General features: G+C 44.6%; 1 protein-coding gene across 1 annotated transcript in view; it reads right to left on the minus strand.

Moving 5' to 3' along the window:
- LOC136559720 (protocadherin-15-like) overlaps nucleotides 1–17,307 on the minus strand; it is a 767,555-nt gene that overhangs the window by 79,875 nt on the left and 670,373 nt on the right. Inside the window, exons 34-36 of the mRNA XM_066555080.1 lie at nucleotides 16,733–17,038; nucleotides 14,610–14,834; nucleotides 6,638–6,754 (exon numbers count right to left, since the gene is read on the minus strand). Coding sequence (XP_066411177.1) covers nucleotides 6,638–6,754; nucleotides 14,610–14,834; nucleotides 16,733–17,038 — 648 coding nt within the window. The remainder of the gene's footprint in view (nucleotides 1–6,637; nucleotides 6,755–14,609; nucleotides 14,835–16,732; nucleotides 17,039–17,307) is intronic.

Here is a 17,307-nt window from a genome sequence, read left to right on the forward strand (position 1 = left end):
AATGTGCTTTGTTGGGATTGGGAATATATTCCTTGTCCCATGCCAGCCACAAACTACATGGAAACAGAACATTTCCTTTTGTAAACAGCAATGGAAATGGCTACAAAAGTGATTTGAGCTCACTAAATGCTATCAATGTTTTGCTGATCCAACAGAAGTCATTTGAGCATTGCCTCCTGGAGCTCTCCAAGGAATTCCAGCCTGGGCAGGGTTTATGAGGCCATCAGCAACTTTAATCATCCCAAATGGGTCTGCCAGGCATGTTCCAGCGGTTAGCAAATTAATAAATGATTGTGTTCATAGTTAAAAGCACTTCACACATGCTACAGAGGGCAAATCCTGGAAAAAGTGAGAAATTTCTGGGATCATGGCATAGCAGAGTTCATTATCAACTTTCCCCCTGGCATTCCCTGCTTCAGTCATTTTTCTTCAATGTTATAATTAAGAGCAAATTACCTGCTGAAATCCAGCCTGTTTGGGCTTGGAGTAATGGCCTTAAACTTGCTTGGAAGACTAAGAATCCTCATCATCATTAAAGCTCCTCACACCAGGTAATTTGTGATTAAATAAACAAAAATCTCATCAGGTTATTGTTGTTCCTGATGTGATTATCAAGTACACTTTGCTCCTGTCACTTCAGAAGAATAACAAAACCAGGATTTATTTTTTATTTATGGCATTTTGGCACTGATGTAATTAGAAAAATCTCCAGAGAGATTTCCCAGGGAAATCTATTTAGAAGCGAATTTTAATTATCTGAAATATTAATCATCTTTTGCCTCTGTTCTAAATTAATTTAGATGCATTATTATGTCTGCAGCAAAACTTGAATCTAGCTGATAATATTCCCAAATAAACCACAGAGTAAGGATTGTGCTTGGCAGGAACCGCATTCATTCTCTCCAAAGTTTCCCTGAGATTCAGGACTAACATAAAACTTTAAAAAAAGCTCATCCAGCTCCAATTATTTCTTCCATGGCTGCATGATTCCTTAAAATTCCATTTGCTCAGGGGAAAATGCCATTTATTTCTGACACAGAAATTAAGGTCCCTCCCAACCCAAACCACTCTGGGACTCAAACTGGTTACAGACACAACATTTCTTGGCCCAGGAAAGAATGGGGAAAAATGGGTTTCACTTTCATTTGAAGCTGACAGATGAAGATCCCAGGTGTGCCTGGATTTCACCCCTAAGGACCAGTATTGGAATAGCAGCATCATGAACACAGAGTTAATTTCCATGTAGATCTCCATATATTATCTCTACATGTAGATTTCAACTCAAATCTGAGTGATTTGTATAATAAGGAATTCAATAAGGAAAATTTTGTAAAGCTAGTTCCATGGAAAAAATTAGAAAGTGGTGCTAAACCCCCACACTTACAGGTTTCTGTAACTTACTTTTGTAACTTTTTACTGGTTTTTGTAACTTACTCAAAGCAACCAGGGAAGATGGGGCAGCCCAGAGCAGGTGGATGATGAGTTTGGTGGGTCTTACACCAGTTCAGGGCTGGGAATGGTGCACTTGTGTAAATTCATCTTAATTTCATTCATATAAACCCTAAAATTTGAAGGATTTTACTCTTTATAGTAGGTAACTCAACATGAGAACCTGAAATTCTGAATTGCTAAAGCTGGAAATTCTAAATTTTTAACTCTCACAGAAGAACCCACCAACTTTTAAAGGCTCGAGATAAAATTACTTGAGGAACTCCTGGAATTTGCAGCATGTGTCCCATATCACTGAAATTCCACTTTTGAAATACCAAGGTCTGGCCAGAGCTGAAAATGGTTTTACTTCCAATTAAAATGCAGTGAAATCTTTAATTGAATATCTCATAGCCTGTTACTTTTAGTGAGTGCATGGAAGACAAAAAGGACAATTACTCCCAATTTGACAAAAGGGCTCCACTGAAGGAAAGCCTCAGGAGGTGTTAGGAGATGGATAAAGCATTAAATGGGATGTTCTGGAGCTCTGGAAGCTGGCTGCTCATTAAAATTAGTGTTCTGCATCTGTTTCTATTAACATTTCCAATCCAGAAAAAAAAGGCAGGATATGGAAGGGAATTGCCTATGGCAGAAATATCCCAGCTTTTACAGTGATAACCCATATCAAAAAAGGGATATACAGGAAAAACAAACACTTCTTTTTATGTCAGTCTTGGGAATTCCCTCTGGTAAATAAACTGAGCATTTATCAAACAGCTCCTTGTGCTCTCCTGCCCACATTTTTGGAAGATTAAGAGCTTTGAGACCACTCAGAACCATTTTTTCATCTCTCATTACCAGGCCACTTCAGTGAGGCATAAAATCTTCAACAGGAAGAAAACTCTCCTTGTCTCCAAGGGATTTATCCAACACTAATCCAGGCTGACGATTTCTTCAGCTAAAAAGGATGATCTAAATGCCCAAAAAAGAGATGCTTGGCAGTAGGTGCTGGCTGGAGCCTGTGCCAGGAACATCCAGAAGTGCAGGTGACTGAGCCAGGTACTGGCTTTGTCCAGCCTTTGGAATTTTTCCCTGAAAAGGCTGGGAAATATCTAAGAGAACCCAAATCTGAGTACATTTGTGTTAACTAAAGCAAAGCAGGACTTGAAATATTTTCATAGAGGTGCTTCTCCCCCTTTACTCTGCTCAGGTGAGACCCCAGCTGGAGATCTGGTGCCTCCAACATAGGAAGGTCATGGAATTGTTGGAGAGAGGCACCAGGATGGGCAGAGGGATGGAGCAGCTCTGCTGGGAGGAAAGGCTGGGACAGCTGGGGGTGCTCACCCAGAGAGGAGAAGCTCTGGGGTCACCAAATTGGGGCCTGAAGGAGCTGCAAGAAACACGGAGAGAGATTCTGTACAAGGGATGGAGGGACAGGACACAGGGAGTGGTTTCCCAGTGCCAGAGGGCAGGGCTGGATGGGACATTGGGAATGAGGAATTGTTCCCTGGCAGGGTGGGCAGGCCCTGGCACAGGGTGCCCAGAGCAGCTGGGGCTGCCCCTGGATCCCTGGCAGTGCCCAAGGCCAGGCTGGACACGGGCTTGGAGCAGCCTGGGACAGTGGAAGATCATCTCCTTCCAAGCCCTCCCACAGGCAGGGACACCTGCCCCAGGTCTCTGTGGCTCAGTTTTATCCCATTTCTGTTCCCACTGTGGGCAGCCAGGCAAAGCCAGCTGGGGATGGCTCTGGGAGCACAAATCCAGCCAAGGCTGTGTGGGTGCTCCCGCCCACCTGGAATTCCAGGGCTGCTCCAGAGGCAGAGCTTCCCTGTACAGGTCACCACTTGTCCTGCTCACAGTATCCAACAGCCTCAACTTACCCACTCCAAGGGACTAAAAATCCCCAAAAACTGGAAAATTCCTTAGGCTGCAGCTGGACACCACCTCTGGAAAGGAAGCTCAAGCTGATGTGTGAGGGACAACTCACAATTAAAGGGATTGTTCACATGGAAAAAATGCTCAGCTGCCTCAACAATTCCAGCTTCAATGTGCTTAAAATCAAGGCTTTTTATTCTTATAAGGTTTACCTGTTATTTAGAAAGACTTTAAGCTGTCTCCAAGTTTTTCCATGGCAGCCATGGCTCTACTTTATCCTCATCATTCCCTCTGGCCTAATTTTGTTGGTTTTTGCTTAATATTTCCTGCTTGTACCTGGAATTAGGTAGAAGCTCCTCTGGGAAAGACAGAGTGAGCAACTTGAGGATGCACCAAGTAATTTGAAAAATTATTTATGTATTTATATAAATTGTTACTACTTTGAAAATGTAGAAAAATCTAGTGTTGGTTGTTCCAAACAGCCAAAGGACAAAATGTTGGTTCACCAAATTTCATGAAATCCAAGTTTTCAGGCAACATTTCCCAAATTTCAATGACCAGAAGGATGTTTCAAGTTTATAACACATGTAAAAGTAGCTATTAAACATAATTTACATTCTCAGTCGCTGCAAATGAAAAGAGAATTAAAACTAGAAAAGAAAGGAGCAACTGGTAAGAATTTAAAGTGACATTTACTCAAAAGAGCCCTGCAAATCTTGCTGTGGCCTTTAGAGAAAGGGTCTGGGTTTTATGTTTTAATTGACATTTCACCAAGGACCTGAAGAATAACTATCAGAGGTCTCTGATGCCTCCAGGCCAAGAGGTTTTGACCACTTTGAAATCCACAGGTCGAAATAAAAACATTACAAAGTATCTCTGAGGAAGTGCTTGACTCTGCCACAAAGTGTTTTAACTGAGCAACTCTTCATAATAATTAGAAATCTGAGAGGTTTTTCCAGCAAAACCCATCCTCTCATCAACAGTACATTCTAATGATAGCCTAAGGTTTTAGGCGCCAGTTAAATTAAGAAAATCCCACATTTTCACCCTCAGATTTGTTCATATGGATACACATGGGAGATACACGGAGTTGTAAATAACTCAGTGTGTGGAAGTTTGATGGGAGGATTTTTTAAAATACAACCAAGTGATGCTTTCATCTCCATCTCCAATAAATGAAGTTCTGTTGGATTAATTTAATAGCAAAAGCTCACTCTTACCCCTATATGCCATAAATTCCTAAATAATAGGAAATACACACAGAAACCGATGTCCCAGGTGTCTTTCACCCTCTTGTCCTTCACCTAAATTAATCCTTGTTTATTGAAATGGGGAGCCCACCTCCACTGCCATCATTCCCAGCTCCTTCTCCTTCCCCCAGAACTGCCCTTCTGCTCCTGGAAAAATTCAAATTTGCCTTATCTGCAGAGAAATCCCACACAGGTGCTGGGCCTTTCCAGCTGGATCCTCACAGCATCCATATTCATTTGACAACGTTGGGATTTGCTGAAAACAATGCTTGTCTCTGAGGAGCTGATTAGGTCTGAAAAGCTTTTATTGCAGATGATGGAAAAATCTGGCTGGGCTTTTATTCTGGATATGGGAATCACATATATTACTTGCAAAATGACAACAGGAAAAGTTAAGCTTGGAGACTTCAAATTAGTTGGGCTCTTACAAACAGGCATATTTTAAAGCTACTATTATTTTTTAATAGATACTTATTTCTTTCCCTGAACTGATAAAATAAATGTATTAGTAACCTGCAAATAAGATTCCAACAGGTTTAAAACCCCCAAACCACACAAGTAAAGTATTGATGATAACTAAGAATATTCCATCCCTTAAGGCAAGTTTAGAGCAAGGTCCCCTTGCTGAGCAGAGAAAAGACTGTGTGCTTTTAAAGCAAATTTCCAGTGAATTCACATCAAATACTTTGTGACATCATTTAATGTCAAAGCCAGCTTCAAATAAATAGAGATTTTTCCAGTGGCACAGGCTGGCTCAGGCAGAAAAAGAAACACAGCCATTTATGCCTGGTAATTTTTAAAATAAAAAAAGATGAGGGACACAACTACCAGCCATTATTTTAAAATAACAAACCCTCTCCAAACCTCCTCTAAAAGCTTCCCTCTGTAGCTGGCTGACTTTTATGGCCCTTGCATTTATTAGAGGCTTCAGGGTAACTTCATTTTTAAATCTTCATAAACTTCAACAGGTGTTCATGTGATAGTGACAAAAATGTTACAACATGGTTCAGTGGGGTTTGGGGTTGTTAAATGAAAAATGAAATAACTTTGCAGTGGAAATGCTGATTGCACAGGACTGAGGATTATAAATGCCCCTAATCAGAATTATTTTGTTTCCCCTCAGTGATCTCCTAGTCTTCAAAACTTAGACACAGCAATTATAAAATGGAGCTTTTATCAGAATGGGCAAAGAGAGCCCAAAATATCTCATTTTAAGGCAACAACATCTATTTAATATTAAATAAAAGCTGCCCAAGCCCTAATCACACCACATTTAGCTAAGCTGTACCTGATTTGTGTCCAAGCACTTCATCAGCTTTTAATGTGCAGGGCACATTCCCCCTGAACTGTTCCCCCTGAGGATTTTTCTCCTTCTTATGCCAAACTCTGGCAATTAAGAATTAAACCTGGCTGGTAGAACAGCTCTGCCTTTTCCTGTCCTCAGAGGATCATCTGGCCACTGATGTTCATCAGGCTCTGATGACAAAAATTGACATCAAACTTCAGAACAGGCCATGAGTCAGAGGTGTGTGCCCAGTTGTGTCACTTGAGGGCTTCACCAGGGAGCAGCAGGAAAAAAAAACCCAACAAAAAACAGGGACAAAAATAAACTTTATCCCCAAACTAAATGCCCTGGGCACAAATATTGCCCATGGAGTGTGCAGCTGGGGAGCTCTGCAGTCCCACACCAATGTGGGATGGCTCAGCTGGGAAGTGCACTGTGACTGTGGCATCAAACAGAGCCAACCTCACCAAACTGTGGGTTCTTTCCTCTTGCACTACCCCAAAGACAGGCACAGCTCCCCTTCCTGCCTGCTCCTCTCACTCTCTGAAGCTGGATAAAGAGCTTTCCCAAAGCCTCCCTGACAGCCAGGAGCTGCAGCACTGATTTTCCAGCTCCAGCAGGCAGCCTTGGAAATGCAGCCTGTCCTGGGCAGCAAAGCCAGGCTGACATGAAACAAAGGTAGCAGCTACTCCTCTGTCAAGCTCCCCATACTCTGAGTTGATGAGAGAGCAGGGGCACTTCAGAGGCTTGGATTTTGCTGCCTTTTGGGTGTGGAATACTGAGAGAAGTTTTTCCTTACCGGGGGATCCCGATCCTCAGCTGAGACCGTGGTGATAACGGTGCCCTTGACTGCATCAGGAGCAACCATTCCCCTGTAGAGCTTCTGGCTGAACTCTGGTGAGTAATCATTCATATCCTGCAAAAAACACAAGGCAGAGCTTTGTTCTGGAGTGTTTAAGAGTTCCCTGCTGTCTGGGGACTTGCAGGGGCACATTGAACATTCCTGTAATTGTGAAACTCCTTTCTAGGGAAAGCAAAGGGGTGGTTTGCTATCAATGAACTGGAAAATTCCTGTTCCTCTGGTAAAACCTTTAACCACAGAAAGTTCTCCCTCAACACCTGATTCCAAAAACAAAAATCCAAGCTATTTTATTGCTAAAAAAAACCAGAATGGAACCTCTATAAGGCTACAAGGTATCAGGACAGCCACAGCTGTGAAAAACCTAGAGGAGCCTCCCCCAGACCACAGCTCCTGCCCTGGGCCCAGGATCCCATTCTAGTCCTGCCCCAGGGATGCCAAAGGATTCAATGTGCATTTTGTACATGACAGAGTTTGGTCCTGGAGTTCCAGCAAAATTCCAGATGCATTCACAAGTGTTTTTGTTGAGTCTCTCCCTCCCTCTGTAGGGATTGCCATTCCCAGGCTCTCCCAATTCCATTAACTCTGCACAAATGAGGGGGGAATGTGCTGAAGAGTCACAGAAGAATGGATGTGGGACTGCTGAGCTGAAGGGAATTCTGCAGGAAAACACAGCCCCACAAGAGAAAAGAGCTGAGAATTCCACAGCACCTGCTCCTGTGGCAGCAGGCTTGCCTCATTTTCCAAAAGGAATGAGCTGCTCTGGCTTGATGGTGTTTGTAACCTCTAATATCCAATAAATTAAGGAGCAATAAGATATCCTTTGAAAGACAAAAGGACATTTGCACAAATTCTTGTGCCTGAGATAGGCAAGGATACATAAATATATGTATATATTTGTATACACCTAAACATATCTCAAATATTATGCAGAGTCATCCACAGTTGCTTCTCTTTGCGTGGAGATTAAAAAGAAACTCTATTTTTCATTTTTCCTTTTATAAAACAAGATGTTTACCAAAACACTTCTTCCAATTAAAGTGTTTTCTCCTGTAGAAACTCTTTAGGTTTGTAGCATATTCAAATCAGACCAGTCTGTCACTCATTTAATGTTCTGTGTTATCAATTGGGAGATGTCACTTGGTCCAGTGGAAGGTGTCCCTGCCCATGGCAATGGTGGAAGGGGATGGGCTTTAATGTCCCTTCCAACACCAACCATTCCATGATTCCATGGGAATCTAGAGGCAGAGATTGGAATCCAAGGAGTGCTTTTCCCAGAGCAGTGAAGGAGGAGGAAGAGGGGGTTTAACACCCAGGTATTAAATATTTACATTTACAACTTAGTGGAGCACGAGCATGAAAGGTCCCTTGGTGTCCCCATAAACCAAAAAGCCATGAATCTCCCTGTGTACAGTGACATTCCCAAGGCTATTTTATGCTGGGAATGCTGCACCTCAGGGATTTTCCTGTGTTTGGCCTGTCCCCACCTGTCTGGGAGCACCTGGGTTAGTATCAGTGCATTACAGCAAGTGACTGCCCTAATGAGTTTTAAATTACGTATTGATTCCTCCTTAGTGCCTTCCCTCCCCTCCTGCTTTGTTTCTCCTCTCTGCCATTCCCAGATGACAGTTTCACTTCCCAACATTTTTGTACAGCATTTTCATACTCCTTGCAGGCAGGGCGGTGTTTGTTTCCTACCAATCTTTTTTCCTAAATACCAGCCCTGGGAATGAGCTGTGTCCTGCTCAGAGAAGGAGGAATGTGGTGGGGAAGTGGGATCCCTCCCAAATTGTGGTTTTTCTGCACTTCATCGTTGATCTTTGTGCAGGGGAGGGATGTCACAATCCTGTAGTGCTTTTCTGCTGCCCCATGGGAGCAAAGAGGAACAAAACCAACAAAAAAGTAGTAGATAGAGAGTATCTATGGTAGGGAGACAGCTTTGAGGGTGTTATCCTCTGCCTTTTGCTCTGTTTTGTAAATAAATCTGTATAAAACTAGAATAAATCTGCAGCCAGAGAAGCAGTGACACAAAGGCTGCTTTGTAGTTATCTGTAAATATGTTATTAGGTATTATATAAGTAAATCTGTTACTACCTTACTGTCAAAATAGGCAGCCTGGTACTTGAAAGTGAGAAATATGGAGAATCTGTTTCCCATATTTCCCATTTCCATATTTTGGAGCATGTCTGATCATTAACAGGAGCCTGGATTTGAGTTAATGGCAGCCTGGATTTATGTGGCTGGAGCAGTGAACTGGGGAAGGTTTTAAGATGGCCCCACTTGTGGGATTGTGTCTCACATTTAAAAGGTGATTTCATGAATTCTTACAACCTCTTTGTGGGAGGTTTACTGCCCCATTCCTGAACCTTTGCTTGGGGATTGCACTCATGTTCTGCACCCACTTCTGTGCAAGGGTTAGAGGTGTTTTTTAAGAAGCCACCAGATGTAATCTTCAATTATTTACAAGCAAAACACATCTGGGCCTTTGGGCTCTGCTCAGAACAAAGCCCAGGACTTGCTCCAAATATTTGTTGTCCAAAGTCTCTCTGAAAACCTGAAAACTCCCTCTCTGCATCTGTCCAGCATTAAATTCTCTTTGATAGCAACGACTGGATTGAGGACCTTGGAGAGAGAGAATTTACAAGGGCCTGGAGTGATAGGACACAGGGAATGGGTTCAGATTGACAGAGGGCAGGGCTGGATGGGATATTGGGAATGAGGAATTGTTCCCTGTGAGGGTGGGCAGGCCCTGGCACAGGGTGCCCAGAGCAGCTGGGGCTGCCCCTGGATCCCTGGCAGTGCCCAAGGCCAGGCTGGACATTGGGGCTTGGAGCAGCCTGGGACAGGGGAAGGTGTCCCTGCCATGGGAGGGGATGGAACAGGATGAGTTTTAAGGTCCTTTCCAACCCAACCACTCTGGGATTCCATGAAATACCTGATTTCACCAGACACTGGAGTATCAAGAACTTCAAGGTCCTTCCCATCCTCTTGGCCTCTCATAATGATCACAGCTTAATGACAGCAATTTCAAACCCTTGTGGAGATACTGATATGGCCAAAGTGGCCCCTTGAATTTTGTCTGTGAGTGGGTGCAAGCTGCTTTACACAGGGCTCTGTCTGAAACTGCACAGAACAGGGCCTTGCTCACATGGCACAACTGCATCTCTTCCCCATTTAGCGCTCAGCAGGCCCTAAAGTAGCTCATCCTATAAATTAAGGGATAATACTCATGATGGAATACACGAGGTAATAAATGACTGGCAAATGATTGAACTGATCACTTGAGATGGAATGAAAGAAATAAATCTGTTTACCATCAGTGTAGCCCAACCCCAGGCTTGTTATTCCATTAGTGTCACCAGAAATGAGAAATATTTTGGAGGTAATCCAGCTGATTTTTTTTCACCTTCCTGTAAGTTTTATGAGGCTGCTCTGCTCTTTAAATGGGAAAATATGTTTATTGTGTGGCTATTCCTGCTGCCCCAGGGTCCCATTGGCCTCCTTGGCCCCAGGACACTCTGCTGGCCTGGGCACAGCTCAGTGTCCCCCAGGTCCTTCCCCACAGAGCTGCTCCCCCAGCCTGTGCTGGTGCCTTGGGCTGTTCCTCCACAATCATTGATGAACAATTTAAATAATCCTGGGATCAGCACTGAGCCCTGGGGACACCTGCAGTGACAGCCACCAGCCACACCCTGTGCCACTGACCACGACCCCTGTGATCAGCCAGTTCTCAATCACCTCACTGCCTCCTCATCCTCATTTGTTTTTGCATTGTCAGAACTGAAACCCTCTGGTTTTTATTCATTCTTGTTGCTCTCTCAATTTTGAATCCTTCACCTGTGACAATGGCTTCATTCCACCACACAATGTCCTTGAAAAACTCCAAAGCAAACCAATCCCCAACCCACAAAGAAAAGAAAAGCACTTTTACAAACAAGAAAAGGAAAAATAATAAAAAACTGCTGGTAATAAGAAGAGAAGGATACAGCACAAAATATGCAGAGGTTTTACAGGTCCCATGATACAGAAATTCTCATTATTCATGTTTAAGAATGCAATACTCACTTAAGAGCAACTGTTTCTGTTATCAAACCCTATTACCACAACAGCTCCTTCCAAATGCTAAATCCTAATAATTTGAACTGCAAGGATTTTGCTTTTTCCAGTACTGGGAATCATCTGGATTGTGAGGGGATGCTTGTGTGTACAACAAGAAGCAAAACCAACTCAGCCCTCACAGACACCCCATGGCTTCCTGCAGCTACAGGGGAAATGTTAAGAAAGCAGTCAAAGGAATCTGAGAATGGGGAAAAGAGAAAAATCTTGGTCTGTTTGAAGTGGTGGGAAGAAATCAAGGCCACTTAGACTATTCCTCCTTGGAAATACTTGAATGGATGCAATGATTATTGTTCTGACTCCCTGAGGGGTTGGAGTCAGGTGGGCATCGGGTTCTTCTCCCGGAAAACAACGACAGGACAGAAGGAAACAACTTCCAAGCTGTTCCAGGGGAGGTTCAGATTGGATATTAGGAAAGGTTTCTTCACCCAAAGGGTGGCCAGATATTGGGAGGGGCTGCCCAGGGCAGAGGAGGCGTTACAATCCCTGGAAGAAGTGTGGATGAAGGCCTCAGAAGATGTGTGGATGTGGCACATGGGGACACAGTTTAGCGGTGCGACGTTAATGGTTTCACTCAGGGATCGCAGAGGTCACTTCCAATTATATGATTCCATGAATTCATGGATTCACCTCTGGCTTTCTCTGCCAAAGGAGTCCCAGGACATCCTCACAATGCAAGGAGCCTTTTGGCTGCAGCAGAGGCCAATAACTTGCTCCATCCCCACCTAAGGGTACAGCTGAAGTTATTCTTCCTGCACTGAAAGCCCCACTCTGCAATCTGTGCCTTGACCTAGTTCAGGGCAGGTTAATACAAACTATTTGTAACTTGTCATTCCAAGGGCTGAGAGCCCAAAGAACAGCCCAGTGTGCATCCCTCTCCTGCAGCCACAGGGAGCAGGGGGCTCTGGCTGTGCTCATTCCATTGGATATCTCACAAATGATGGACGACACCATCAGACATCCATAGCTGCTTAACACAATTCCATTACCCAGGAAAAATTACAGTGCTTGCAGTGAAGAGCTGGGCTGGGAGAAATGACAAATGTGAGCAGAGCAGTGGGAGCCCCAGGGGGCTGGAGAACTCAGTAATAACACAAATAAAGTCCTCAGGGTTGGAGGGGCTGGATCTGTGACGGTGACATGAGCTTGGCCCCAGCACTGCCTCTGCTTCCCTCTAGTTCAATTTTGTGTTCTTATGTTGGGGGCTGTGGGGCATCTGCACTTGGTTGAGCTCCTATTTGGGCTCTCAAACCCTGTATTAAAGTAATTACTCAAAGCCCGGCCTGTAAATAAAGGGAAAGCTCAGGAACTACTCAGAGGAAACACACCCAGTTCCTGCAGCAGGAGCAGAAGATGCTGAGGGGGAGGGAAAGGGTGGCCTGTTCTTGTTCTCACTTGGTTTCAGGACTCTGCACCCTGCTCCTGCTGCTCTGACTCTTGGATCAGCCTTCTGAGGTGTCTTGAGGATCCTTCCCATCTCAAACAGGGACAGCACAGGGCTCTGCCTCCACCTTCCCCCTTCACCCCTGTGAATTCTGTATCTGGGAAGTTCATCTTCAAGCTAAATTTAAACCATCCAGACACCTCTCATGACCAATGCTCAAAATATCTGCCACCTGACATAAAGCCTGCTAATGACATCTGCCCAACACATTGAGATATGAAATCTGGCTTTTCCACAAGTCCTCCTCCGTTCTCTCAAGTGCCACTCAAAATTCCCCTGTCCTACCTCTCACTCCAGCACCATCTTCATCTCAAGCATTTAAATAATATTTGATTATGTCCCCTGATCTGTTGCAAAACTCAGCCTGTCACTGAGTATGAAAATAAATTTGATTTATTTTCTTTCTCACTTAAAGTACCCCCTGCTTGACCTCCCTCCCAGGCCCTGTTCTGCCATCAGCCAAACACCTTTTACTCCAAAATTGTTACTTCTGGCTCCAGCCTGGTATTCCAGCCTCTCCAAAGCATCCACATGCTCCCATTTTGTTGCTCGTGTGTGGGAAGAGTTTCCAAGAGAGCATGAACTGATTTTTTGATCCTATTAATCCCCTCCTTAAATCCCCTATTCCTTCCTTTGAATGTGTACAAGCTGCTGGTACTGAGGTGACTGAGCTGAACTGCAATTTTCCCTGACATTAATTAATACAATCAACCACACAATCAAACAGGCAACAGCTTTTCTCTGAACACAATCCTACATGAAAACCTTTAAAAAAACCCCAAAAACCCACTCAAACCAACCCAAACCATTCTTTCAAAAATTCAGTGTGCTGGAAAAAGGTTTCTTTTATGAAAAAAAACCAACATTTGAGCAACTTGCTCTGTAGAAGTCCTACAGAAGCAGCTCAGGGAATGCTGGAAAAGCTGTTTCCTGTCAATGACGTGGAATGTGCTGGGGAAAAGCACGGATTAGTCAGGAACAGGTGACCTGCACCTCACACTGAGACATTTTGCAGACAGAGAGGCATCATAGAAGCCTTCTGGCATTGTCACCAGAGCTACTAATGGGAGACATTTACTGTCCTAAAATAATTGTGAGCTCAGTAGAGACTGACAAACAGAATTACTCAAAACCAAGTGGTAATTCAAGCACCTGCAGATACAGAACAGGCTGAACCCTTATGACTGGCAAATGCTTTTCACAGACCCATTTAAACTGAATATTTGTGAGCTGTGCTTTTGGTCCTGCTACAATTTTTGCTCCTTCACTAAAATCTGAGCAATTAAGGTCTCTTTTCTCCCACAGTTCACAGAAACTCAAGCAACTGCTCCAAAGGACAGAATGACTGACAGAGCTGCACCTGAGCTCTCATCTCCTCCAGGACACAGGCAAATGAAGATGGGGATGTATTTTAATCACGGATAAAATATTTTCCATCGGTGGATCATTCCCAAACAGACTCCAGCACCCCTGGGGAGGTCCTTGAAACCCTGAGGTGAGGCTGTAGCTCACTGCAACTCATGGTGCAAGACACTAAATCAGGCTGCTCCTTTGCAGAGCTGGATTTTCCAGCAGCAGAATCTGGAATCCAGGGTGTGCTGTGCCACACCAGCACTCAACACACCCCAGTGGGTCTTAAAATCACAATTTATCGGCTGAAAAGTGATCGTGTCACTTTTGCAAAAAACTGTAGCCATGATATTTTCTGAAAAATTCTTTCCTTAGGATTTTTTCTCCTGAGAAACAGAGAGGCCTCAGGAACAAAATGTAAACAATGGTTACCTGCCGCTGTGGAATGCAACTGGGGCATCTGGGATTGGTCTTATGAGGTTGTTTTTAATTCATGGCCAATCACAGTCCAGCTGTCCAGACTGTCTTAGTCAGTCACAAGCCTTTCTTATCATTCTTTTTCTATTCTTAGCTAGCCTTCTGATGAAATCCTTTCTTCTATTCTTTTAGTATAGTTTTAATATAATATATATCATAAAATAATAAATCAAGCCTTCTGAAACATGGAGTTAACATTCTCATCTCTTCCCTCATCCTAAAACCCCTGTGAACACCACCACAGCAAACAATTCCATGAGGGGTTTATTTCAGATTAGAGATTAGTTTTAGAGATTCTAGAGGACAAAACGTTGGTATTTGTGTCTGGTGTTCTTTGGTTTCATAAATTCAGGATTTAACTATGGAACTGCACACGGGGAGAACAATTACAGCTGTTACAAAGTGTGAACAGAATAAGACTGGTATAAGTGAAGTGCAGGAGAGCAGAGAGTGCTGGTGTTTCACCTGCATGGTGGTGGAATATTTGGGGAGAGGACGCTGCTGGCTGAGGAGTGACCCCTTTACCTTGACTCTGACGGTGACAGTGGCCAGCCCAGGTGGCATGGTGCCCTTGCTGTCAAAGGCTTCCACGAGGAAGGTGAAGGTTGCCTCTGTGTCAGAGAAGGATTCATAATCCAAGGATTTCCGGAGCGACAGCTCTCCCGTGTGCTTGTTCAGGGCAAAATGCTGCCGGGCTTCCTCAGTGCGGATGCGATAGTTCACATCTGCTCCCAGGTCCACGTCCTTGGCCTGCAGGGAACAGAGGGACATCACACAAAATCCATCCTTGTGGAAACCCAGGGCACCGGGAATATTTCTCTGTCTGATCTGGGGTGTCCTGACCTCCAGGGGAGCACTGACTTTGACATGGAGAAAGTTTCCCAGACTTCAAGAACCTGTAGGAAAGGCGTTCTGTGCTGCTCTTGTGAGCCAGCAAAGGCTTCCTGATGATAAGGAAAGTCCTGTATCTCTCCTGAGGAAGACTCCAAGGTTGTCACCATGGCTATGTGATGAAGGGGGGAAAGTTAAAAAATATGGACTCTAGCTGGCTCACAGAGTGATGTGGCTCCTTGATCACCCACTGAGAACTTTGTTTCTTTCTTATAACCAATGGGCAGTGAATGTATATGTTAAGTGAATGTAAATATCTTGAAAAAGTACAAAAGCAACATGTTGCTGTAATAAATCTCTCTTGAACCCTTCTGATGGAGTTGTGGTACTTTGTGCTGTGTCATGCTCTATAATGACATGAACCCACAAAAGTGTGCAATAGATTATAGAGAGCAGTGTAGGTGTATCACTGGGTGAGAAATTGAGGTTTTGGGATTTTTAGTGTGTTGTGGATGGCAGCAAGATGGAGGGCACAGGGTGTCACCCTGGGTTCCTTCTTCATGCTGCTTCTTCCTCCTTCTCCATGGGTTTGGGTGGCATTTTGTAATTGGGCAGAAAAGTCCCCATTGCAGCTCTGTGGGATCAGTTATTGGGTTAAAAGGGAAAATAATCCAGGTGTCAGCTCTTAACTGGATAGTTTAGTCTTAAAAGACCTTGGAACAAGAGATTGTTGCCATTTTGTGCCTTCTAATGAAAAGCTGCTGAACTCACAGTAGTGAGGCTGTTTTACTAATAAGAAATAATAAACATCTGAGTCTGAACATGAATTACTGTCTCAAGTGCCTTCAATGCAGACCCAGAGAAACTGAAGAACAGTACCCTGGCAACTGGGAACCCCACACATCCTCACAAAATATCCCTCTGAAATTTAAAGGGCAAACTTTTGAGGACATCTTGAGTTTACCTGTGTTGTTGTAATTGTATTCCATGTGAACAGACACAAGGAATGAAGAATTCGCTGAAGGTTCAAGCTGTGGGAAATGAACACAGTGTTCTGGGAAAATGGCAGTGGAAACTGAAGCTGGTTTTAGCTCTCCTCCCTGGGCACCTGCTATTGGCCACGGCCAGGATCACAAAATCCCAGGATGGTTCAGGTTGAAAGGGACCTCAAAGCCCATCCAGTGCCACCCCTGCCATGGCAGGGACACCTTCCATTGTCCCAGGCCGCTCCAAGCCCTGTCCAACCTGGCCTTGGGCACTGCCAGGGATCCAGGGGCAGCCACAGCTGCTCTGGGCACCCTGTACCTGCCCACCCTCCCAGGGAAAAATTACTTCTTAACATCTAATTTATATTTCTCCTCTCTTAGCGTAAAACTCTTCCCCTTGGCCTTTAGCTGTCTGCCTGTGTAGATGGTGGCAGTGTATGTTTTGCTGTTTCATTGTTTTTATTAATTACTATTATTTCCTAAATAACCTTATATTTAAAGGGTTTTTTTGGTACCTAGCTAAAGGCCAAGCATTTTTCAGAATCATAGAATCCCAGAGGGGTTTGGGTTGAAAGGGACATCAAAGCCCATCCAGTGCCACCCCTGCCATGGGCAGGGACACCTTCCACTATCTGAGGCTGCTCCAAGCTCCATCCAAGCTGGCTTTGGACATTTCCAGGGATCCAGGGGCAGCCACAGCTTCTCTGGGCAAAAGAACATACCCCCACGCTCCAGTTCACAATCTTTTACTGCAGCCTCACTGCCGAGCTAAACAAGAACCCTGAATATCACAGAACAACCACGCTCCACCTTCACTCACCACCTCCTCACCTCCAGCTGCAGGAAGACAGTTCCTGGTGGGAGATTCTCTGGCACACAGACAGTGTAGGAGGCGTTGGTGAACACGGGGCTGTTGTCATCAATATCCAGCACCTTGATGGACAGGGTGAGCGTGGAGCGCCGCGGGTCCACGGCGCCGTCGGTCGCCTCCACCACGAGCTCGTAGTGATCCCTCAGCTCCCTGTTCAGCTTCACTGCTGTGTAAATGCTGCCGTTGGAGGTGATCCTGAACAGGTTGTTGAAGTTGGCCAGACTGTAGTGGACCTGCCCGTTAACCCCAGCATCTGCATCTGTAGCCTGAAGAGACAGCAGGAAAACCATGGGTTAATGCACAAATGGCAAACCTCCGAGGGAGACGCCCACAGGAGAGAAACCAGGTGAGGCAGGGAAGGATTCTGCCAAATCTGTGGTGTCCAGGAGGGCCTGTCTGGGGCAGCCTGCCTCTGTCTGAGCTTTGACTGAAGATAAAAGGTCCCAGAGAAACAAATGGCTGCATTCCCAGCGACAGAAGCTAGGCTAAGCTGATCCCTTGAGGAGAAAAGGCACATTTAGCTGCTCAGCCTTGG

The sequence above is a fragment of the Molothrus aeneus genome, chromosome 8, assembly GCF_037042795.1.
Source record: "Molothrus aeneus isolate 106 chromosome 8, BPBGC_Maene_1.0, whole genome shotgun sequence".
Lineage (NCBI taxonomy): Eukaryota > Metazoa > Chordata > Aves > Passeriformes > Icteridae > Molothrus > Molothrus aeneus.